The sequence below is a fragment of the Oryctolagus cuniculus genome, chromosome 5 (genome assembly GCF_964237555.1).
Source record: "Oryctolagus cuniculus chromosome 5, mOryCun1.1, whole genome shotgun sequence".
Classification (NCBI taxonomy): Eukaryota; Metazoa; Chordata; class Mammalia; order Lagomorpha; family Leporidae; genus Oryctolagus; species Oryctolagus cuniculus.
In genome coordinates, this window is record NC_091436.1 from 8748408 (window position 1) to 8774475 (window position 26068).

Here is a 26068-nt window from a genome sequence, read left to right on the forward strand (position 1 = left end):
GGGGCAGGTGCACTCTCTAACCTGGGCAGGTGCACCTTCTAACCTGGGGCAGGTGCACTCTCTAACCTGGGCAGGTGTGCTTTCTAACCTGGGGCAGGTGCACCTTCTACCTGGGGCAGGTGCACTCTCTAACCTGGGGCAGGTACGCTTTCTAACCTGGGGCAGGTGCACCTTCTACCTGGGGCAGGTGCACTCTCTAACCTGGGGCAGGTGTGCTTTCTAACCTGGGGCAGGTGCGCTCTCTAACCTGGGCAGGTGTGCTTTCTAACCTGGGGCAGGTGCACTCTCTAACCTGGGGCAGGTGCACCTTCTACCTGGGGCAGGTGCACTCTCTAACCTGGGGCAGGTGCACCTTCTACCTGGGGCAGGTGCACTCTCTAACCTGGGGCAGGTGCACTCTCTAACCTGGGCAGGTGCACTCTCTAACCTGGGGCAGGTGCACCTTCTACCTGGGGCAGGTGCACTCTCTAACCTGGGGCAGGTGCACTCTCTAACCTGGGGCAGGTGCACCTTCTACCTGGGGCAGGTGTGCTTTCTAACCTGGGGCAGGTGCACTCTCTAACCTGGGGCAGGTGTGCTTTCTAACCTGGGGCAGGTGCACCTTCTAACCTGGGGCAGGTGTGCTTTCTAACCTGGGGCAAGTGCACTTTCTAACCTAAACCTTGAATCATACAGTGCGTGTGCTCCTTGCAGTCCAGCACCCCCAGGAAGAAGAGACATAAGAGGCCACGCAGCACCTCCAAAGGATCCTTCCAACTCATCCAGTAGATAAGAAGGCGTGAAGGAGGCGGGATGGAGCAAGAGTGACACAGCCAGTGGCACTGCCTCCACAGGAGAGACCTCTCAGAGCTCAGCCTGCATCCACTGACCAGGCCTGGCCGTAAGTAAGGCCAGTGCAGGTCAGCACTCCATCCAGGCTGGAACCTCATGCGTAATTCCTCTGGGCTGCACCAGACACCCCTCCAGCATCCCCTGGCCACTGCTTCCTCTACCCAACAAATGGGTTGGAAAGAGAGAGGGCAGACCACTATGTTGCATCTCCAGGGTACCCAAGGCCGAGCACCCCAGGGTATGAAAGCTTCAAGGAACAAAATTAAAACATTTCCTGCCTCCAAAAAAACTGGCCTGGCTTATAGGGTTGGTGCTTGTGAGATCGAGAAGCAGGTGACAGGGACTGGGAAGGCAGCCTTGTCCTGGCACCAACTAAAGGTCACAATGATGGAGACCAGGATGGGGAATGAAGAGCATAACCTTCAAATACCTGTAATACCCGGAGAGTGAACGTCACAGCTGAAAATCTTCCATCATGAATGAGCTTCTAAAATGCTGACATGATTGCCAAGGTCATTAGAACATTGGGCACCTTCGCTGTTAAACTCACCCAGCTTTTTAATCTCGTGGCTCCGCTCATCTCTCGTCAGGGGAACGTAATTCATCTTCCGGCCACTCTCCCCATAGCCCAGGAGAAACCCGCGTGATCTGCGTGGACTCTTGGCTCCAGACAGGCGTGGCGCCTTCCATGCCACCGACAGCCTGTCGTCCGAGGACCGGACACGCACACGCAAGGGCTTGTTGGGCACTTCCTTTTCTTAAAGAGGACACAACACAGAGAGCGTGAACCCGTGAGTCGCTCTGAGCCAACCATTACGTATGAAAAATCTGCAAACGCTGAGCCCAGACCACGAGCTGCTGGGCTCACAACAGCCATTTCTGGTGACCAAGTCTAGGGAAAAGGCTCTCCTCCCCAGAGTTCATACCAAGCACTTAATATAAAAACACCACGTCAGGAGCCTGCCAGCCAGAAAGCCCGAGTGTTTTACAGTCTCCCTTCTCATCTATTTTCTTTGCCTCCATCAGGCCAAAGCTATATATTCTCTGGCAAGTGCTAAAGGGCAACATGAAAATAGAGCAGACACACATTATGCGCTATTTATAGCTGTAAGACGGCTTCGCTTGCCCTTTCAAAGAACCACTGGGAGCTAAGTGCCAGCAGCTTTCTCTGGGGGGTTTTGATCTTTTCTTCCCCAAGTCTCGCCCCTCCAGGCAAGACCTGATCATGCCACACCCTCCCTGCTACCCCTGTCTCTGGTTTTCTTCTTGCTAAATTCATCCGTTTGGGAAAATCCTCCTTTTAAACTGATTAACCTCAACAAGGCTTCTCACTGTTAACTTTCTCAGAGCAATGTGTCCTGGTGGCCAACAGTGTTCCGAGTGTTGCTATGACATCAGATAAGAGATGTTGTGTCTTAGAACAAGTGTCTGGACAGTGCAACCCATCACCCACTTCTTCACAGGGGACCCATGCCAGCTCCCATGTGAGGCTCCGTTAGGCTGATGGGTGTCTCTCCAATTGTGTAAGCCAGTTACTCTCCAAGCTTCTTCCCTCCACTGCATACATCAAACCCACCATCAACTGGGACTAATTTTATGGGGTTGGAACATTCCCAGCTAAGCGATACCCCCACACTGAAACATAAAACCAAAAACTAATGTCACAGGTCAGGTGACCTTCAGTAACATGCAAATAGTGACAGAGGTGGGTATTCTGAAATGCCTGTTGTCTGTTTCCAACGTCCTGGATCTAAACCAAAGGAACTCCTTTTGCAGATTTGCCAGAGCTCCCTCATCAGTCACGGGGATCCCCATCCCTACGTGTTCCTGAGACAAGGCCATGCGACATCAACAAACGTTATCCTCAACACACAAAGTAGGAAGAACTGAACAGTTTTGTGTCTAACAGTACAGCCACATGGGTCTTACGGGAGTTAGCTAAAACTAAACGATTGAACAGAGATGGTGTTCCCGGCACACAGGTCTGCCGCAGTCCTGGCCCTGCCAACCCCCAACACTAAGCAGTCAGTCAAATACTAAAAAAAAAAAAAAAAAGTAATACACACAAGACTCCTGGAGTTTCCTAAAGGGATGGAGTCCCCGAGGAAGGAGTGAGGCTCCAAGGACAAGGAACTCGGTCACAGAGCACGAGTTTGTCTTTGGTGTTCGGCCCACGGCTCCGTCCTGACCCACACCAGGCCCAGCAAGTGCAGCGGCTGCCCACTGAAACTGCACAGCGTCGCTCCACCCCAGACTCCAGCCTCCTGTCTGACCGCACCACACAGGCCCACCAGACAGCTGTCAGGCAGGGGCGGAAGCTGGCTCTCACGACCCATTACATGGCTGATGAGGGCACTGCGACCAGTTCGTGGGAAAATGGAATGAAAAAGGAATGCACATTTTCCCTGAACCTTCTAAAGATTCCTTGTATTTTAGATAGAACTTTATTTTTTAGAATTTTTTTTATGTATTTATTTCCATTTTATTTGAAAGGCAGAGAGAGGGGCACAGACAGAGAGATTCTTCCTCCACTGGTTCAATCCCCAAGTGCCTGCAACAGACAGGGCTGGGCCAGCCCAGAGCCAGGAGTCTAAAACTCAGCCCCGGTTCCCCATGCAGGGAGCAAGGACCCAGGTACTTGAGCCACCACCTGCTGCCTCCCAGGGTGCGCATTAGCAGGAAGCTGGACCAGAAGCACCCGCTATGGGAAGCAGGCATCCCAAGCAACGACTTAACTATCGCAGCCAATGCCTTCTCCGTTGGAACGTCTCGGTTTCCAACAAGCGCTCATGTCATTTATCTTACTTGACCCTACAAAGCCCCAAAGTAAGAACGATAGCATCAACCCCACGAGAAAACTACAGCTGGCAGAGGAGCCATAGCTAACCTGAGGTCCAGAGCTGTTTCCTGCCAAGCAAGCGCCTGAATTCAACCATTGGGACCCCATGCGCCAGCCCCTTTGACCGCGGCCCCTTCCCTGGAAGCTCACCCCCCGACCCAACGCCTCTTCCCCAGCCAAGAGAGCGAAACGCGGGCTTGGGGCTAGCCGTCCTCCCCGCAGAGCACCAACACGCAGCCTCACCCAGCAGGCGTTGAGTACAACGAGCCAGGTAGCAAGCGGACGAGAAAAGCATCTCGCCCAAGACGGCCCCAGGAGCAGCTCCCACGACTCCACGGCGCACAGAGTGACGGGAGAAGGTCACCCCTTCAAACACAGTCGCCTCTCTTGCACACCTCTGGGTTTAGAAAAGCCAACCACATACTCTTTCCAAGTGTTTGAACATTTCCCTTCTTTCCTATGCTGGCTCCAGATACCTCCTACATCTTTTATAGATTATCTGGTAATCCCTTTGTGAGCTGATGCACGCATCCACAAAGCTACCCCCATGATTCAAATTCATTGCCGCTAAATCAGTTAAGTGCTTTCCTAAGCTGCGTGTGACAGTCTCACCCAAGCCCTCAGAAAGTTCCCAATACATCTCTGGAGGTCTTTTATCTTAAAAACAGGAAGTCACTGCAGCCAAGGACAACCAAGCTCACGCCCACCCACGCTGAGTGCGAATCAGACCTGGCAGGAAACGTCCCTGCCATCGCTCTCAGGGCTGGTCGGTGACAGGGGACCTGCAGCCGTCAACCACTTCTGGTCTACGCAGCTAAACTATTGCCACCCAGATGCGGTGGGCGCCAGGAGGCCAGGTAAGAGGAGAGTTTCTCCTGCTTCGTGTAATCAGCTTTGCACACTGGCAACTGCTCTGCAATCGCTCAGCCTCAAAATCCGCTCTTTTCACAAAGAAAAATACCCAAATTCCAACAGGAAGCTCCACCCACTTAGACTTCCACGCTAGCTAACCGCAGTAGCTTCTGAACTGGCTTCCGCAGGCTGGGAGGCCAGGGTTCGCGTGCCGCCACGTCGGGACTCTCCCTGCGTCCCCGCTTCTCCCTCTGTGGGAGTGCACAGCACAGAGCGTTCGTACGAGAATCCAGGTGAGGCCTCCCGTCCTGTAGCTGCGTGCACTCAGCACACCGCTCGTGGCAGTGGTCTGACAAAAGTGAGCTCTCGCTCCGATGCGTAGCCCGAGTGTGTGGGCCCTTTCGGAGTGTGGGCTGCGAGCTTCACCACCAGGCTTCACAGGCGGGGGCACGGTGGGAGAAGGGAGAGGACTGGTTATAAAGAGCACCGACCATCTCTTCACCTCTGACACGGCTGATATCCAGACATTCTTCCCTCCCCTCCCCTCCCCTCCCCTCCCCTCCCCTCCTCTTTCTTTTCTTTTTTTTTTTTTTTTTTTTTTTTTTTTTTTTTTTTTTTTTGACAGGCAGAGTGGACAGTGAGAGAGAGAGACAGAGAGAAAGGTCTTCCTTTGCCGTTCGTTCACCCTCCAATGGCCGCCGCGGTAGGCGCGCTGCGGCCGGCGCACCGCGCTGATCCGATGGCAGGAGCCAGGAGCCAGGTGCTTTTCCTGGTCTCCCATGGGGTGCAGGGCCCAAGCACCTGGGCCATCCTCCACTGCACTCCCTGGCCACAGCAGAGGGCTGGCCTGGAAGAGGGGCAACCGGGACAGAATCCGGCGCCCCGACCGGGACTAGAACCCGGTGTGCCGGCGCCGCTAGGCGGAGGATTAGCCTAGTGAGCCGCGGCGCCGGCCTCCTCTTTCTTTTCTTTTTTCTTTTCTTCTTTTCCCTCCCTCCCTCCATCCCTCCCTCCTTTCTTTCTTTCTTTCTTTCTTTCTTTCTTTCTTTCTTTCTCTTTCTTTCTTTCTCTCTCTCTCTCTCTTTCTCTCTCTCTTTCTCTCTCTCTCTCTTTCTCTCTCTCTTTCTTTCTTTCTTTCTTTCTTTCTTTCTTTCTTTCTTTCTTTCTTTCTTTCTAATTCTCAAGCAGAGTTAGACAGTGAGAGAGAGAGACAGAGAGAAAGGTCTTCCTTCCGTTAGTTCACCTCCCAAGTGGCCGCCACATTCGGTGCGCTGCGCCGAGACGAAGCCAGGAGCCAGGTGCTTCTCCTGGTCTCCCATGCGGATGCAGGGCCCACACACTTGGACCATCCTCCACTGCACTCCTGGGCCACAGCAGAGAGCTGGACTGGAAGAGGGGCAACCAGGACTAGAACCCGGCACCTATATGGGATGCCGGCGCCACAGGCAGAGGATTAACCAGGTGAGCCACGGCGCTGGCCCCAGACAGTTTTATTGTTCCAGGAACTGAAAGAATTCGTCATCATCTTCATCCGCCTCTGACAAGCATTCCTTACTCGAAGTTCTCACTCTTCACTGATGGACAAGAATGTTTGCCCCCTGCTGGCTGGCGGCCACTTTCTCCCGGCCCGGTCTTGCCTGTCCGGGCATCTCATCTTCCTGTAGAATGTGCAGTATTACTCACTCACTCTACAGCTCCATAGAGCGTGGTTTTCCCACCAACCCCACTGCAAAGAGGGCCTTGTCCCCTCTCCCCTCCGTGGCCTGAACTAGCAGGCCTGCGTGCTCATGGGCCTTGCAGCAAAGGGTCTAGGCCACCTGGACTACCGCCGTGAGGCTCAAAGGTTAGGGTGCCCCTGAATCACCAGGGCTCTGGAAACACACACACCCTCAGCCCCACCTTTGTCGGGACCAGGGAAGAGCCTGGGTTTCTGTGCCCTTTGGACGACCGAGCGTAAGGAAGAAGAGAGTGAGCACGAGAGAAAGGAGAGGAGGCGGGGTGGGGGATGAGCCGGTAGGCAGTGGAGATCAACCAAGCACAGCCGGGGGCTGGGGAGCCGGGGTGTCCGCTCCGCCGCCCACACCCTGAGGCTGAAGCCCCTGACCCAGCCAGGCCCAGGCCCTGCGGTGAGTGATCTGGCCCGAGGCGGGCCCGCCTCACCAGCCTGTGTCTGCCACGGCTTTCTTTCCCTGGGCAAGCCAGGACGCATAATCCTCTCGAAACAGCTCTGAATGGATTTACAAAACTCACCTACACACCCAGTGTCTCTAAAACGTCTCTGATGCATTTTCCTCTCAAGAAATTGACCTGAAAACTTGCTATGTTAACTGAAAGAGTTCCTGCGAGACGTCTGGGTTGCCCGGCTACCTAACCATAACCAGCAGAAAGGAAACCTTGTTCCTTCCTTTGGGGACAGCACCTGTCCAAGAGCCACCAACCATATCCTGATTTTCTGAGCCCCCGACGGGGCACAAGGCATCCGACACTTGCTCTCACAATAACCCGACACCAACCCACTCACACAGAAAGCGAGGCACAGTCCCCGTGCAAGCCATTCACACGCAACCTACTGCAGAAATGTCAGCAAGACTCCCCAGCCCTGCTGGCCCTGGGGGCAGCCAGCGCCACCTGTGCCTTCAGCGTCTGCTCCTTGCACTACTGCCTTGCGTCCCCTAGGTCACCTGCTGTGTGACAAGGCCAAGAGCCAAGTCCCAGCAGCACCAACGGAGGCCCAGCCACCTGACTCATCTCGCACGGTCCGCGGCAAATCACGGCTGGGCTCACAGGGGTTCCTTTCATTCTGCGTTGTTTCGGGTTGGCTTTAGGCTGAAGTTCTTCTGCGGGGCAGAACGGTGACACCGCGGCTTTCCAGCAGTCACAGGGCCTGTTTTGTGGAAAGGCTGTCGGTCACGGCGACTCCTCTGTCATCCGACGTGCCGCGTGCAGAGGGAAGGTGTGAGCCCAGCACAGGGACGGGCTGACACACTAGAAAAGCAACCGCTTTCATTTCAAGACGAGTTTCTGAAGTAGCTGGGGTCCGAGGCAGGAGCTCCCTCCCTCCCTGGCCGGGGCAGCCCCACGCCTGCACTCCCCATCAGCCCGGAAAAGCCTGCAATAGACACACAGCCGGAGAGCCCCATCCAAAACGCTGACCTCGGCAGAAACACTCGAGTTCCTTCCAGGACCGGGAGGCAAAGTGACATTTTATTCAAGGCTGCATTTTATCCCAAAGTGACATTTTATCCCAGGCCCTCGCACTGGGAACAGCCACTCCTTGGCTCCTCACCCCCAGAAGTCCAAAGCCCGCTTCCTAAGGTCAGTATCTGTGATGAAAACCCACGGCAGGGGAAGAGGGGCTCAGAAGGGCTGCCTTGTCCAGTCACACAGATCTGTCCTGAGTCCCCTCCGCGGGGACCTGGCCGGGGACTGCTAAGGCCTCTGCGCCTACCCAGGGACGCGTGGCTGCACACCGCAGCCTCCGTGGCCTGCTTCTCTCACTGAAGATGCTAAAGTCTAACCACGTTCCAGTGCGAGCGGTGGCTTTGAAATGGACACTCAGAGGAAGGGACCCACACCCTGAGGCTGGAGGTGCCCACACGTGGACAGAGTTTCCTCGGGAGGGAACGGCAGGTGCACAGCGTCACAGCCAACAGATGTCTGCCGAGTCACTGCATCTTCATAGCCCCGAAGAATTCCTCCCCCGGATGCGCACGCGTCACTGCTCACCCAGGCCCTCGCAGCCTGTGGTGGGCGACGTGGCCTGGCCCGGACGGCCCCCCGAGTCGCAGCTGAGCCAGAGGCCACCCTGGTCTTTCTCACGGATGCCTCGGCCTCATCCATTGCCCAGCTCTGGTCACTCTCGTGTCCTTGACCATGGGACGGACACCTACAACTGCATTCCACTCAACACACCCTTCATGAACACCTACTACGTGCTTGGCCCAGGCACTGGGTTACAACGAGGAGTACACCAATGTGATCTGCCCTTGAGGAGTTCACTGTCCAGGTCATGAACCAGGAACCCCGCAAGCTGCCCACCCCATAAAGCTGATACTTGAAGGAGAATGCTGAGAAAGTAATCTCACAGCCGTCACTGATTCCCTGCAGGCCGGACCTTGATTGAAATTAGCACGTGGAAAGAGGACAGTCTTTGGCTAAGAGTTCCTTCTTATTTTTTTTTATTTGACAGGTAGAGTTATGGACAGTGAGAAAGAGAGACAGAGAGAAAGGTCTTCCTTCTGTTGGTTCACTCCCCAAACGGCCGCTACGGCCGGTGCACTGCGCCAAGCCGAAGCCAAGAGCCAGGTGCCTCTTCCTGGTCTCCCACACGGATGCAGGGGCCCAAGGACTTGGGCCATCCTCCACTGCCCTCCCGGGCCACAGCAGAGAGCTGGACTGCAAGAGAAGCAGCCAGGACTAGAATCCAGCGCCCAGAGGGATGCTGATGCCGCAGGTGGAGGATTAGCCAAGTGAGCCACGGTGCTAGCTGAAATGGGCTATGCTTGGCAGACCCAGTGTGGTGCAGGGTTTTGGGGCGGGGGGAGCCTTGAGTCACCTGCGGGTCGACTGCACAGCCCCTCGGTCCAGAGTGGCCAGACGCTGGGCAGTTTAAGTAAAGGAACACAGCTGGCTCCACTGGCTCCTATGGCAGCAGGGACAAGGGGGCCGTGGGGACAGGTGCCCCCTAAAATGTCACTGGAGATGGTTCTTTATTCTGTGTGCATTGCATGCATTCAGCTACAAACCTGACCCACAGAAATACAATTTGGAGCTTCCACCTTCGCTAGCAGGATTTCCGAAGGTGCTGATCGAGAACATTCTAAGTGGGGCAGAGAACCGGAGAAGGGGCAGGGTACACCCATACACAGGGGTCCCAGCTCTCCCAGAGCGTAGCACCACTGCAAGTCCTGGAAGGGGTCCACTTAGTGTCATAGCTTCCCGAACCTTCAAAGCTCAAACTCAGAGCCTCAGAAAGAACTTCAGAGCCCCAGTTCTTAGAACCTAGAACCATCACCTCCCGGATGAGAAGCCAGAGGCGGTGAGAAGGTGCTTGCTGGCAGCTGAGTTGTAGTTGGGGCCAGAGCCTGGCGCCCCAGATAGGTGCTCAGAGGTGAACAACATGGAGTTTATGAGTCAGTGGCTTGATTGTGCTTGTCAGTCCACAAGGGAGACCGTCATCGTAAGACACCAGGTTCAGGGCTTGACAAGAGCGCAGAGCACTCGATTTTTCAGACAGCCACAAAAAGGGTTAAACATGGATACAAGCATACTCAGAGCTAACATTAACCAGAAGCTGACACTGTTGCCCGGAACAAGCTGAGTCCCAGGGCTGACCAGGAGCAGAGTCGGGATGTGTTCCTGTCCTGACCCCCAGAGCCTGGCTCTCTACCGCCAGGAAGAAAGCTAGAACAACTCAGAGAAGCCACAGAGATGCTAAATAATCCTGTCTGAAAAGACACTCTTCCCTGGGGAGAGATCCGGAGGATCAGGCTCGCCTCCCAGCGAGAGGGGGTCTACAGGAGGCAAAGACAACACTGAGAGACACAGGGTGAGCTCCACGGGGGGCCCAAGGAGGCAAAGACAACACTGAGAGACACAGGGTGAGCTCCACGGGGGGCCCAAGGAGGCAAAGACAACACTGAGAGACACAGGGTGAGCTCCACGGGGGGCCCACCGCCTGCCCTGGGGCTGGGAGAGACACAGGGTGAGCTCCATGGGGTGGGGAGCCCACCGCCTGCCCTGGGGCTGGGAGAGGTGCAGGGTGAGCTCCATGGGGGGTGGGGGGAGCCCAACGCCTGCCCTGGGGCTGGGAGAGACACAGGGTGAGCTCCATGGGGTGGGGGGGGGACAGAGGGAGCCAACACCTGCCCTGGGGCTGGGAGAGGCGCAGGGTGAGCTCCATGCGGGGCCCAATGGCTGCCCTGGGGCTGGGTTTTAGCTGAGCCCTATCACTGCCTCAGTTTCCACATTTAGATGAGCGGCCCCTCTGAAATTCACTTAAGCCCTGTCTCACCTCCAGAACTCACTCTCTGGCAAGTTCCTCCTCCTCCCGCTCCTTCCCCTCCTCCCTCTCCTTCCTCCCCCTCCCCCTCCTCCTCTTCCTGGGGCTTCAGTCTTGCCAGCTCTGTCTGGTCCCAGCTGGGGGCCACCCCCTCACCACCAGGCTCCCAGACCCCAGCTAACCTCCTCGCATCTACTTATTCTGTATAACTGGGCTGTTTATGTTTCAGGCAATAATGATCACACTTCCGGCTCCACTGTGCCCCCACCCCAGTTCCCATGCGGAAGCTCTGAACCCCGTTAGATCGCGCCTGTAATTGTGAGCAGGGTCTTTAAGGAGGTGATGGAGTTAGAATGAGGCTGCAGGGGGTGTTCTACTCCAAGCTGACCGGTGTTCTTATAGGAAGAGGAAACCAGGCACACAGAGACACCACAGATGCACACACACAGAGGCAAGGCCACGTGAGGACGTGACGAGAAGGTGCGACTGGCCAGCCCAGGAGACTTTCCCTGCCGACACCTTCATCTTAGACTGACAGCTTCCAGAACACGAGAAATACACTTGTGTTATTTGAGGCACCCCACCCCCACATCATCCTGTGGTTATGACCACCACCCTAGCAGGCTCATAAAGTTTGTGCATTTCTTTAAAGATTTATTTATTTTATTTGGAAGGCAGAGTTACAGAAAGAGAGAGAGAGAGAGAGAGAGGTCTTCTATCTGCTGGTTCACTCCCCAAATGGCTGTAACAGTCAAGGCTGGGCCAGGCCAAAGCCAAGAACCTGGAACTCCATCTGGGTCTCCCACATGGATGCAGGGGCCCAAGTACTTGAGCCATCTTCCACTGCTTTCCCAGGTGCATTAACAGGGAGCTGGATGGAAACTGGAGCAGCTGGGTCTTTTTTTTTTTTTTTTTTTTTTTTTTTTTTTTTTTTTTAAGGCAGAGTTACAGAGAGCAGAGGGGGAGAGGGGGGAGGGAGGGAGGGAGAGAGAGAGAGAGAGAGAGAGAGAGAGGTCTTCATCCACTGGTTCACTCTCCAAATGGCTGCAACAGTTGGAGTTGGGCGGATCCAAAGCCAGAAGCCAAGAGCTTCTTCCACGTCCCCCACGTGGGTGCAGGGGCCCAAGGACTTGGGCCATGTTCTACTGTTTTCCCAGGTGCAATAACAGGGAGCTGGATCAGAAATGGAGCAGCCGGGACTCGAACCAGCACCCATATGGGATGCCCGCACTATAGGCGGCAGTTCTACTGGCTACACCACAGTGCTGGCCCCAAAGCTGGGTCTTGAACCCACACTCATGTGGGATGCTGGTGTCACCAGTGGCTGCTTAACCTGCTGCGCCACAATGCCAGCCCCGTAACTCTGGTTCTGATACCTGTGCCTGGAACCCCTGAATTAATTAATTAACTGATTAAAAGTCTACTTTCAGGTAAAGACAGCTCAGTCCAGATAGGTCCAAGCCATCAAAAGAAAGCCTTCTGAATCTGGACTAAAACCATTGTTCCCCGCAGAATAACAGAAAGGATCTTCCTCTGGTTCTGAATAAAACCCAGAATGTGAGAGGCGATCAGAGTCCTCCAGGGACCCCCAGGCCTTCCGCCAGGTGCTGATGGCAACACTGCATTTTTGAGAACAGACCCTCTTCCTCCGTGGGGTTCTAAATACTCCTTTTGCTTGACAGAATCATCACACATTCAACCATTTCTCAGAACAACAGCATGGCATGCAAGAGCACTTCAGAAAGTTCATGGAAAACACATTTTATGAAAAAAAGCATGAATTTCAATATTTTTGCACCAAAATAAATCTACCTTCCAGTCTCATTTTCCATGACCTTTCTGAAGTACACTTATATTTTCCAAGTTCATAGAAAAGGTACAGATACACGTCGCTCACTTGCTAACATCATCTCTCATAAATTATTCCTACCCCTGTTACTGAAAATGAAATGTGACTTCTTTTTCCTAGCGAGGTTTAGCCAAGACTGCGGGTTTTGGTTCTTCACAGGTTTTTGTGTTTGTTTTTCAGCTTTGCTTTATAGCATATGCTACAAAGGGTCTGTGCCAGCCATTTTCTGTGGTGCCTGCTTCTGTAACACCTGACAAACGGAACATCACACACCACAGCCCAGCACGTGGGCTGCCAGGACCTCCAAGGGCTCCTCCCAAGAGAGATTAAGTGATCTCAACAACACAGAAAGCCAGTGGCCAGTAGGAGCAGGACCGACTCGGACCCCACCCCCAGGATGTGTCTCACACCTGCGTACTCAGGAAGGTCTCACCTACCTACACACACGTCTGTCAAAGAAGACAAAAGAAAAGCCCTAACTTGTTCTGAAACTACTGTTGTGCAGGGAACTTTACCAGGATGATGATGAAATGACCATTTGAAATACAGCACACACAGGGCACGCACCCATCAGCAAAGGGTTATGCCTACGTTTGCATTCACGTCTTCTGGGGGGGAGGGTCAGCCTATGAAGTAGACATCTTTCTTATCTGAGCATTCCCTAGCAGTACAGAAGCCCCTGTCATCGCTGATTTCACTTTCCAAGAATCCAAGTCGCTCACGATCAACTGCGATCCAAACATATTAAACAGAGAATTCCAGAAAGAAATAATTCATACGCTTTAGACCGTCGCTTGTTCTGAGTCGTGTGATGGAATCGCACACCGTTCCTGCTCAGTCCCACCAGACAGGGAGCTGTTTGTCCCCCGTGTCCATGTGTCTGCACTACCCACCGGCTGATTGCTGAGGAACCAGCTCAGTGAGCGGATGAACTGCCACACTACTGCCGTGCTTCTGTCCACGTCTCCCCTACGTAGAAGCCCAGCTACATCACGCCCTGTGTCATTCACCTCAACGTCGTCGAATCAACTCTTATCACAGCAAGAACAAGAAGACTGAGTGCAGGCCACCAAGCTACTCAGAAAGAAAGGCCACAGTCACATGACTTCTGTAGTGTTTCGTTCTAACTGCCCTACTTTATTATTAGTGATTGTTGTCAATCTCTTACTGTACCTAATTTATAGGCATCACCATAGACAGGCACGTATAGGGGAAAACACTACACCATACACGTGTGTGTGTATGTGTGTGTGTGTGTGTGTGTGTATAGCCACACTATTTGGTACTAACAATGGGTTTAGGCATTTACTGGCAGGCAAGGGGTGGGTGCCTGCACTGTCAGTGCTTCCCAAGGCTTGGTCCTTGGCCCCCTGCCCCTCTCTCTCCCAGTCCTCATGCACTTGCACCCTCTCTCTCCGCTCTCACTCAATCACATGATTCCTAAGTCCAGGTCCAGCTCTTACTTCCTTCTTCCAACTTTCATTCCTCTTCTCCAACCACCTACAAACATGTCCATTGCAACTCCCCATGGTCACCTCAAGTCCAGTGTACTTCCGTTCCTATTCTCCAACCACCTACAAACATGTCCAGTGTCCATTGCAACTCCCCATGGTCACCTCAAGTCCAGTGCACTTCCGTTCCTATTCTCCAACCACCTACAAACATGTCCATTGCAACTCCCCATGGTCAGCTCAAGTCCAGTGCACTTCCGTTCCTCTTCTCCAACCACCTACAAACATGTCCAGTGTCCATTGCAACTCCCCATGGTCACCTCAAGTCCAGTGCACTTCAACAGGAACTTATCACTTCGTCCAGAAATCCAGTGTCCTTCACTCAGGGTTTTGTTCTACCCCCGTTTCAAATACAAGCAGAGCTGTCTCCACCCACCAAAATCAGTCTGGGAGCAATTGATGGTCCTTGGCTTCGACGTACTCACCTTCCGCTCCACGAGAACCACGCGGATGTGATTAGACGCCTCGTACAAGAAAATGAGACAGCTCCTCGCTTTCCCACTTTTGAAATATTATTACCCAACCATACTCAGACATAATGGCATTCATTTTGCATGATTTTTTAAATAAATATATTCAAGAAACACACAAGAAATGGCAATACTTCTCTTAATAAATAGAACAATACGACCAGACAACACCAACATCCAAATGGTAAAACACACAAATACACAAATATGGATCAGAGATGGAAGGCAGGTGGTCTAACATGTCACAAAATATCCCAAGATTGTAAGAAAACAGAGCAAGATACAACAGATCAGCCAATAGAAGTCCCTGTTTTGTGGGCCCCATTCATGTATGCCATTCACAGGTGAAAAAGCTGTAAATATCCTAATCGGGCCAATACTGCCATCTCAACCGCCATATTTGCCTGTTACCAAGGCGACAGTGTCCCCAGGTGTAGATGCAGACACCGCGCCACGTGAGAACACAGAAGAACAGTAAGCAATGAGCAGCCCAGCACAGCGCGGCTCATCACGTGCAGAACACACCGACCGAGACCGGGTGGCAGCAAGTGTGTTAGTGGAGCGATGGGAACAAATGAAGGTTGTGAGCAGATGTGTGTGACAGAAGCACACCCCCTTGCGGGCTGCTGCTTCAGTGACGACATGAACGGGCACGCAGTACCTGTGATGGTCTCATTAAATGCTCCTGGACCCTTAATGGGAAAACCATCAATCTTGATCCATTCACCTCCTAAATTAGGGAAACGCAACTTGATAGTTAGAAACGAGGACTATTGGGTTTTTCATAGTTCAGTGCATCCCTCACATATGCTTAGATGGTCTCTCATCAGCTCGGGCCACACCTGTCGCTCCACACCTAAGCTTTATTAAGGACAGAACATAGCTTTGGCCCTCTGTACAAGGCTGACTCTGTGAGTTTGCAAAAACATTCAGGCAAAATATGAATCACTGTGTTACACCTGCTTTAAAAGTAGGGACAAATCTAGTTCTCAATCTCCCAACTTGTTGCACATAACCAAAACGTTCTTGTTCAGAATTGTTTACTAACTCAAAATTTATATGGAGTGGAGCAAGTGAGGAGGGAGGTGTCTCCTAATCTAAGCAGCCTCCGATGCTGGTTCAGACTTACCAGGCAGGCTCTCAGCTCTGTAAACGGGACGGCTCACTCCACTGTGGTTTTCTGCAGTAACCAGCACAAAGTACACTACCCCCGGCTCTGAAACACACGGTTCGTATCAAGCCACTGTCGCAAATCTCCAAGAACAACACAGTTGGATTTGCTAACCGTCTTCCTTATCCCAGTTACCATCAAACACAAAAATCTGAATCGAGCAAGAAGTCTGACAATAAGCTTTCCCTTGTTTCATTAAAATCACCCCTGTTCTTCTCACACCAATAAAACGCAACCAACCCAAAGACACAGCCTTTGTCTGGTACCGGTACACGGCATGTGCAGTAAACATGGCCTCCCAAGCTTTGCAGACGTTTCAAGTGAGTTCGATGTAGGGAAGAGGACAACACTGTCCACACAACAGGTGTTTGCATACACAGTGTCAGTTCCATTGAGTAATATCTCCCCTCAGAAGTTCCAAATGGAACTCTCCAGTAAACTAAGAAATGTCAACGTGAACTCGTAAAATTGAGCACACGGGAAGTCTTCATTGCAATGCATAAAGCCTCATGAAATTATCTTTTTCACAATAAAAAGTTCCCTTTACTATGTCTGCCTGTTCTTTTGAACATTTCAACACCAAGTCAGAACAAGTAATTCTTTGGAAACGTTAAGGTTAAAACAATCGATTGGGCTTTGCTTTTTAACTTTGTCTAGAGATCAAGGGCAAACAGCCCAGAAGGCTTTGAGCTCCTGAAATTGTTAAGTGGTAAAAGGAAACCAAGATGCCATGTTACAAAGACGGGCTTGCAGCTTCAAAGTAGCACCTGCTTTTCTCAGACTGGATCGTCACCTTGCACCAGGTAAGGGAAGGTTCCCATTCCTCGGGCAGAAGGAAGTCTGGGCATTCTGGGGGAAGACGGGTTGGAGCGGTGCCAGGTGGTCCTGTCCAAGGTAGCACTGGGGACTGCACTCCTCAGTAAGGAGCATGTCTTTAACGACACTCCACTGGGGAGCTGTCCCCGGCCATCACCATCCGGGACCTGCTCTGCTCCAGCCCTGAGTGACTTCTGCCTGACCAAGGCAGGGCCTGGTGGCACTGGGGTTTGGCCCAACCCGCAGGACCAGGTGGGGACACTCTCCATTCAGACAGCACCAGACAGGAGGCAACAAGCATGCTTCACTCGGGGCTGCTTGGTAGTTCAGGCACATGGAGCCACGGCTCTGATTCCCACGTGGCTAACTCATCAGAGAGCTGCCAGGGAGACACCATTTGTTTTCCAGTGAGTTCTCTGTAGCACTTGCTTCACATGTTTCTCTTCCACAACCCACGGTTTGAGCAAATAAATGTGACTGCTCGTGCCATCGGCCTGACAGTGGGATTTTGCAGGACGAAGGTGATGTGGAAGACATCCAGGGAAGCATATGTGTAGCTGCGGCCAGGAGGAAGGGAACCTGGCCTTTTCCATCTTTCTTTTATACACTTTCTGTTCCACCTGCATAAATTAAAATGCAGGCATTCAGAAGGAACAAGTGTGGGAGGCAACAGCCGGGGGACCGAGCGGAAGACAATCCACTAAGGGATGAAAACGCGAATGCGTTCAGGGAAGACCTGGTCTGCTGCAGGTGGGCTTCTGTTACTCCCTTAGGGTCCATGTTGAGGTTGGACTGCAACACGATGGGAGAACCCGCGGACTTACAGGCTACTGGGGTCAATCGGAAGAAGAGAGTCCAGAGGAGGAGGCCGAAGACCCAGCCCGCCGCCATCAGCAATACAGATTAAGGCAGGGCTGGAAATCCTCCCAACTCCCAGAATCAGGTTAAAATCAAACATAAACAGGAGAAACACTGCATCTTTACCAGGTGTGGCTGGACATGGCTGACGACACACACCTTTGCAGGGACATAGTACTGAGTAACGGTTCATGATCAGAAAATATCTAGATGAGGCTACCAAGCTGTCTCGTGGTCACATTGCTATGAGACAAAAAGGGGAATCATTTCCCAAAGCACACTCAGAAGCTAAAAATGGTTTGCTACATTAACTTGGGGAGAGGGATACTCAAGGTCAAATGCACCGATGGGGGAAACCCAGAGCCAAGATGAAGCCAAGAGGCACAGGGCTCAAGAGAGGCTGAGAGCCCAGCTCCCTGCTCCCAGAGGGCTCGGGAACCCTGAGCTCCGCTGTGCTGTTGGCCAACAGCCACCCTGAGTGCGAGAGTGAGAGAGCAGGTGCACGTCACTTACCCACATCCTCAGTAAGGAAGGAGGATGCCTCCGCATTCACCTTGACGTACTTAAGGCTTTTCAGTGACTTCCCATAGGCAATGTTGTAATGCTCCACGGGTCTACTGGCGGCATCTCTGGGTGGCTCCCACGTGACCTTCAGGCCTAGCTTACTGGACAGCAGTTTCACGCGCCTTGGCTTCAGTGGGTGGTCAACTATGCAAACAGCGCAACTATCAACTCAACAGCAAAGGCACATTGGGAAAACGAACTGTTCGAGTGGCCCCCGACATGGCTAGCAATAATAATATAATAAGAATACTCGGGTCATGACATTTCCTCTGCATGACCCTGGAGAGTTCAGGTACAGGCAGGTTTGCACAGTGTCACAGCAAAACAAACAGACCAGGCCCACAAGTCTGCCTGTGCTTTGCACAACTGTGGGTGGTAACTTCAAACCAAAAGGGGAGCAAATCAAAATAAGCTCAGGGTTTTCTATGCCTTGATTACTGGTTCTTGCCAGGGCAAGGATAACAAACTAGTAATTTGAAATGGTCTCATATCAATCAGGCTCTTAGTATTTTGCATGATAAAACCGAGCAATCTTTGGAACACCTCTGATACAAAATGATCACGATTAGGAAGAACATCTACTGTATTCAAAGGGAGACAACCCAAGCTCCATTTCCACAGGAAAACAAACCAAGATCATCATCATCAACTTAAAAAGGAAGGAAAACTTGGGGTTTGTCTGCATACGTCTAATTTAAATGTTTCCATGTTCTACCTCAGAAGAAAAATATGTTAAAAGTGCCATTACATTTCCATCTTAAGTTATGATGTTCTAGAAATATATATTCTTGATTTTCAAAATTATCAAAAAGAAACAAAGTATTTTGTCAAACAAAATCCTTCAGTTCACTATGTAAATGATACTGTAATACAATATAATGTAAATGTGCTGAATATTCATGCAACAGTCATATTCTGGACAAAGTTGGATCTGAAACGGACTCTCCAATGATGGAAGGCTCCTCAGTATAGAGAAACATAATCTAAAGACAGAAAACACTTACACTTACTAACGTTTAGAAAGATGCGTTTGCAATCCCATTCTCACAAGGTACAGAGAGGAAAATGTTTCACGGTGACAACTCCATCAGTTAGTGCACAAGTTTAATGCTGTCTGAAAATCCATACCCAATAAATACTGATTCTAACATCTCTCATCCTCATTCCTCCCAAAACTTCCCACGGCCTCTGGAGTAAAACAGTTAGCAAAGGAGAGAGCTCCCGAGGGAGATCCAAGGGATAAACAAAGGGAGTGGAGGAGGCTCAAAGCCCGAGACAAAGAAGGTCCCCCTCAGCCACGCAGCGCAGGGCTGTGTGCACGGACCCAGATGCACGAAGCATGCTCACCTGAGACCTGAGCGGCAGCACCCACGGGGGGCCACCTGCAGCTCTCTGGCAGGTGACCCAGTGTGAGTAGCCTGGGCTAGAAAGACAACACCCCAATGCCTCCCTAGGCATAAAAAATGAGTGACCATGGCTGCTCGTCTAGAACTTTCTTTAACCCGCCCTTCCCTACAGAAAGGCTCCCAGGAACCCATCCCAGGAATCCAACATCTCACACTGGCCAAAAGCAGTGTAAAAGCAAAACAAAGCTGCTGGAAACTTCAAGGGGGGCCCTCCCAGGCAACTGATGTGTGAATGGGGAAGGCTGCTTTCACAGCTCAGCCCCAGGACCCCATCTTGAACAGACACTCTGCAGTGAGAGGCCCGTGAGGCCAAGCAGTCACATTTCCTGCTAGGTGCCAGCAATTCAGAGCACAAGGAAGCCAAGGCGAGAAGCATTGTCCTTCTATTACTGAAGAAGAACAAGTGGCAGGTGCACTCCCTCTTCTCTGCCGTGCCTTGCATGTAGCCGTGGACCCAGAACAGAATAGTGCTTCACACACTTGAGGATCCACACGCCAAAGGGGTGCACCTGCCCAGTGTAAAGGGAGCCACACAGACCTTCCAGGAGCTCCAGCACATGAACAAGAAGGGCAAGGGAGACCCACCACCTGGGGCTGCCAACCCCTGGTGAGTATTACACCAAAGTTCCCAAGCTTGTCCACGCATGAGTTTGCCTGCTCCCCTCTTACCGATGCCCAAGGCACCAACAAATGTGCCTCAAGTCAGCAACTGCCCGTGCCAGCGTTTGTGTGTGAAGGAAAAGGGGTTTGGTGGACAGCTGCTCTAAGACACAGGGCAACGGGGGAGTGAGCCGGGAGGGAAAAGGCTCAGAGCCTACAACCTGGCACCCTCTCTCCTAAGCACTGAAGCTTTCATGGCACGAGAGTCTTAACACATATCCAGGAACTACTTCTTCCTCCAAATGACTGATGAGGAAATCAAGTCCTGAACAGAGATGCTAGGGCAACTGCCCGGAGCCACAGACCTGCACCAGGGATGTCCCCCGTGTCCATGGTGTCTACACTACCCACCGGCTGATTGCTGAGGAACCAGCTCAGTGAGCGGATGAACTGCCACACTACTGCCGTGCTTCTGTCCACGTCACCCCTACGTAGAAGCCAGCACTACATCACGCCCTGTGTCATTCACCTCAACGTCATCGAATCAACTCTTAACACGGCAAGAAGAAGAAGACTAAGTGCAGGCCTGATATTTAACCTTGACATTGACAAGAGGACATCACGCAAGGCTAACTCAGAGGGAACTGGACACAAAGGAGACGCATCTGGGAGGTGAACCTGCAACTGGGTGGTCTCTCCCAGTGGCTGGTGTGTGTGTGTGAGACCTCACCTGCCTCTCCCTCACCCTCCCACTCTGCTCTCTCTCGACACCAGTGCTGACCACAAACTCGGGGCGCACTTAGATGGCTGGTAGTTTGCAGAAGCAGATGTCAGACTCACGAGACCAACCCAGGGGTGTCCGGCACAAACCCGAAAGCGCCAGGAAGACAGAGAGAATGAGGACCCGCGTCGATGAGGGCATCTGCAGAGAGTGTAAGCTCCATCACACAGCGCCTGGTAGCTTCAGGCACCTGTCGACAGGAAGGAATGCAGGCCCCAGATCCGCCTGTGCGCTGTGCTTTTTTTCTAAGAGGCTGGAAATCTTGATTTTTATGTGAGGTTTTCCAGTTATAGAATAACGTGATTAATTTAATGTCTAAAAAACACTATGAAAGAAGTTGTGGAAAATGAAATTGAGATAAGGCTACTGTGGTACAAAAAAAATATTAAATCCAGGCACTGTTTATTCATAATATGCGTTTCCACGACCTTCCTGAGTGCCCTTCTCATGCAGGGAAACACAAACACATCAGATGCGCAGACTCCGATGACCGGCAGCCAGCCAGGGACCTCCACCTTCAACCCAGATGGGAAACTGGCATTGCTCATCCAGACGACCTCCCCACGGCCACTTTCAATCCTGAGGGTCGTGTGAGTCTGAGACTGTGACGTCCACACATGAAGATGACAGAGTGTGCAGAACTCTGACTGTCCCAGCCCACGGGGCACCAGGTACAGAGCTGTCCAAGGACTCAGATCCCACAGCCAGGCCATGTCCCTCCCAACAGACTCACTGAATCTGAGAAAGCTGGCCTGGGGCTCCAAGAAGCAAGGAAGCCCCCTCCCCAGGATGGCTGGAGGGAGGGGACAGAGAATTCTAATCAGCACACGTCTACCTCTGGCCTTGCCATTCCAGATCAACACAGTCCCGAGTGAGGCTGGAACCTGAGAATGGTCCAGACGCAACTGCTAGCTAAGTGCTCCGATCCTGGTTCAGACATCAGCCCCTCCCACACAGCCGAGTGGGATGTCTGGGGGGCTCCTGACACCTACAGGCAAATCCACAGGGAACCAAAATAAGCAGTTTTCCTCCATGGGGAACTCCATCAAGGGCTGCTCCTCAGAACGAAGAGAAGGCAAGTTTGGAATCCGTTACTAAAAGGAATCGATGGTAAGAGTGACACCATGACAAATGCTGGTGGAGAAGGCATGCTTAGAAAACTGATTCAAAAATAGGATCTCCGGAAGCAAAATGCTGCTCTTGTCTGTTGACTTTCGTTCCATTTTTTGGAAGATTTATCTATTTATTTGAAAGGCAGAGTAACAGAGATAGGTCTTCCACCCGCGGGTTCACTCCCCTAAAGCCTGCAAAGGCCAGGGGTGGGCCAGGCCAAAGTGAGGAGCCTAAAACTCCATCTGGATCTCCCATATGAGTGGCAAGGTTCTAAGCACTTGATCCATCTCCCACTGCCTTCCCAGGCACATTGGCAGGGAGCTGGGTAGAAAGAGGAGCAGCTGGGTCTTGAACCCACCACCACATGGATGCTGGTGTCACAGGCGGCGCCTGTACCCATTGAGTCACACCATCCCTGTTGTTCCACCTTTTAAAAACGACATATACTTACTTCATTGAGCTCTCCAGGTGTGTAAAAAGAGAAAGGAAGGTAGATGGGAAGCAGAGGTGAGAGAGACTTACAAGGAGAAGCGAGGAAAGAATGGCCTCCTAGCAGGTGCATTCCTTTGAATCAACTCCATCCTAATTTTGAAGCTGAGTTTAGTCGAACACGCTACACCCTGAGAGTGCCGGCACACAGCGAGCGCTCAGTACCTACCAGGAGAAGGAAGGAATGGTCTGCATTGGACGTACAGTCAGTACCTCCAGGGACGATGCAGCAGCGGGCGAGCAGGCGCACCTCTTCACACGCCCGTGACTGTACTGAGTCTGCGCTACCACCAACCGTGGTCGGAGGACAACAAAGCTAAGGTCCACAGCAGAGGGAGGAAACCCCCAACACCATGGCGACGAGGAGCAGCCAGCTCTTCGCTGGGGCAACTACTGACGCAGGAGCCACAAGGAAAACAAATACCATCTCGTCTTTGATTTCTCTGCCAGGGACTTTACTGAAAGAAATGAAGTAACTACAAACCAGTGTGTTTTGCTCTGAAAAACAAGTCTGAAAAATACATCTGCGTCACTCCTTGAATTTTTGTGTCTGAGTCTTAGAACCCATCCGTCACATCGCACTTAGCAAGTGGGAAACATTTGGGCAAGCAATAAAAAGGGATCTGTAGGTTTCTCCTGTGTGGGTAAATAACAAATCCCATTTCAGTTTTAAATTCCACCCAATTCAATGTTGGAAGCAGCTTCCCCTGACTTTAGTGGATGGAGCACAGACATACTCATTACAGGCACCTGAGCCCAGTACCGAGGTGAGATGTCAGAAATCAAAATATCAGGTTTATAAAGTTGAACAGGAGAGCATAGCTCTTAAGTGTGACCACTATGATGCTTCCTGCTTCCCAGCTCTGCTCCCCAATCCTTGCTCATGGCATGAACCCAGAAGGGGTGCCGGGCCTGCCGCTTCCCGAGGAGGGTGGGGGAACCGAGGGTGACAGGCTGGGCCCCAACCCAGTGAGCTCCCACATGGAAGCAAGTGTGCAGCCCAATGCAGCTTCCCAGGGAAGGCAGGAGACACACGCCTGGGGCTTCTCATCCACTAACACCACCAGGCAGAGTGCAGACCAAGGGGGCCTGGCCTCCCACACACCCAAGGAGTGGAAGGGTTCTAGGTATGAGGGAGGCTGGCAGTGTCCTCTAGCTCCTTGGCAACGTGGGACACTAACGAAGTGCCCTGTCGCTTGCCCCTGCCTCTGCTGGCCACACAATCAACCTGGGCTCGTGCTCACCTCCAGGAGACCCCCTGCCCTCAACAGTGCCCATCAGGTGCCTTCCTGGGGGCACGGGTGGAGATATCAGCCCCATGTCCCCCACCCCAGAAGACTCTGAAAGAGTAAGGCTCACTCTGTAGCCAGCTCTAAAGCCAAGCTGGCCTCTAGGCTGAAAACCTCTTCCTGGCCCGTCCTGTTCGAATCCAGATTTCACCCAGAGACCCTGCCAGGAGTGAGCAGGAAGCGACACGACACGTGAAAATATGCCGACAGCCAACACCAGCAGCATCAACACGGCCCAGCCTTCTCACTGTCCCCACCCATCACAAAGCTCCCAGGGAACGGCAAGTCCAACAGTGAGGCGTCTTCACTGTATGGCTTAAAGCCAAGAGAATTAGAGCCCAGCTACCTTTCTTCTCCCGCTGCTCATCCTGCGTAGCCTCACGCAAAGCCGATTCACTCCGGGGGGGGCCAGGGTTCCCTCAGCAACCGCAGCCTCTGAATCCAGAGCCTTCCACTCCGGGGCCCAGGATCCTAACATCTCCGTAAGGCAGCGAATCTGCAACATGCCGTGTAGGGAGCACATACTATATTTTTTTAAAGATTTATTTATTTATTTAAAAGGCAGAGCTAGAGAGAGAGGGAGACACACAGAGAGATATCCCCCCATCCACCTGCTGGTTCACTCCCCAAATGGCAGCAAGAGCCAGGGCTGGGTCAGGCTAAACCCAAGAACCTGTAACTCCATCCCGGTCTCCCACGTAGTGCAGGGGCCCAAGCTCTTGGGCTATCTCTCGCTGTTTTTCCAGGCCGTAGCAGAGAGCTGGATTGGAAGTGGAGCAGCCAGGTGCTCCAATATGTCGGCTATGCTGCAACACTGGCCCAAACACTTACTATTTCTGAATATAAGAGGGCCCTCCCCAGAGGCTGGACCTGCGGGGCCACCCGATCGTGAACACTCAGCCTCCAAAACCATGAGCCAACAAAGCCTCTTTTCTTTATAAAGCCCCCAGCCCCAGGCATTGTGTTGAAGTGACAGAAATCAGACCACTCCTGGGTATTAGCTCTGGGCACCGTTGGTCCAGCTCAAACCTGCCTCCCCCCACCAGGAGACAACTCCAAGAGCCAATGAATTCTGGGAGTCAAATTAGTTCAAGCTGGGCTTCTGCCATGTGCAGCCAGGCCTTCACACAGCAGGATGCTAAGGACCAAGGTCTCCTGCGAAGACCGGAAGCGGCCCTCTGAAGCAGCCAGGCAGCTGGTGCATTTGGCCAGATGCTGCCGAGCAGACACACGGGGAGCGCTGGAGGCCAGGCCAGCCGCCGACAGCTGCCCTCCAGCTGTGTGCTCCTGAAGCCCACCTGGTTGGGCAGCACCTGTGGAGGGGCAGGTGAGCACCACCTCGGTTGTCCAGAACTGCTCCCCACTCCTCAGAGGAGTGTTAAGTTTCAGAGACAGGTCGGTCCCTTAAAACCCAGAAAAAACACTAAACTATTTCTTAAGCATTCTGAATCCGAAGTCTGTTTTTTTTTTTTTTTTTTTTTTCGGACAAGCAGAGTGGACAGTGAGAGAGAGACAGAGAGAAAGGTCTTCCTTTGCCGTTGGTTCACCCTCCAATGGCCGCTGCGGCCGGAGTGCTGCAGTCGGCACACTGCGCTGATCCGAAGGCAGGAGCCAGGTGCTTCTCCTGGTCTCCCATGCAGGTGCAAGGCCCAAGCACTTGGGCCATCGTCCACTGCACTCCCGGGCCACAGCAGAGCGCTGGACTGGAAGAGGGGCAACCGGGACAGAATCCAGCATCCCGACCGGGACTAGAACCCGGTGTGCCGGCGCTGCAGGCGGAGGATTAGCCTATTGAGCTGCAGCGCGGGCCCCAAGTCTGCTCTTGAGCACAACAAAACCTCCACAATGCCATGAGTCTCCCTGCTTCATCTGCATTTGAGAGCCAAGCTCTGCTTTGCCCTGGAAACCACCAAATACCTCCCACACTCTGAAATGAGGAAAACACAGGTCTCCGTGGCCACATGTCTTGGTCCAAAACCCGGTAGATAAGCATGAGCGGCGAGGAGGTCCTACACTCAGAGCAGAGCTGGGGGCAGGGACAACGCGAGGTCCAACTCTGAGACTATGAGTCACAGAGCAGGTGGCAGACTCGGCTGCTGTCCACGTCACAGCAGGCGGCAAAGAAACATCCGACGGTTGGTCGCATGTGGACAAAACTGCTTGAATTTTTAAATAATCTTCCAAATGGGTGCTGGAATTGCAATTGGCAAATAATTAGGATCCTTCCTCTCCAAAGGGAAAAATCTGAAAGTCCAGGTTGTTTTGCAACTGTGTAACAGGAAATTGAATCAGTAGAATTAACAGATGGTTTGATGGAGTCTCCCCTAGGAGGCTGGTGTTGGGTTTAGGGACAGTCTGAGTGTTAAAATAACAGCTGGCTCCTCTTCCGACATTTCTTAATAGGCAGGGGCTCCACATAAAGCGCTTCCCACAGTTGGCACTGGTCCTTTTGGGGTAGCAGAGTAAGAAATGGAATCAGGGGCTGGCACCGTGGTGTGAGGGTAAGCCTCCACCTGCAGCACCGGCACCCCATGTGGACGCCAGTTCAAGTCCCAGCTGCTCGTCTTCTGATCCAGCTCTCTGCTGTGGCCTGGGAAAGCAGCAGAAGATGGCCCAAGTGCTTGGGCT

The 26068-nt window shown here is 52.5% G+C and overlaps 1 protein-coding gene across 2 annotated transcripts in view; it reads right to left on the reverse strand.

The window, feature by feature from the left end:
• FNDC1 (fibronectin type III domain containing 1) overlaps positions 1 to 26068 on the reverse strand; it is a 98046-nt gene that overhangs the window by 56072 nt on the left and 15906 nt on the right. Inside the window, exons 2-5 of one of the 2 annotated variants that reach the window (XM_051854191.2) lie at positions 17712 to 17906; positions 15483 to 15569; positions 15015 to 15083; positions 1382 to 1588 (exon numbers count right to left, since the gene is read on the reverse strand). In XM_051854191.2, the coding sequence (XP_051710151.1) occupies positions 1382 to 1588; positions 15015 to 15083; positions 15483 to 15569; positions 17712 to 17906 (558 nt within the window). The remainder of the gene's footprint in view (positions 1 to 1381; positions 1589 to 15014; positions 15084 to 15482; positions 15570 to 17711; positions 17907 to 26068) is intronic. The other variant, XM_051854192.2, reaches the window with a different exon arrangement.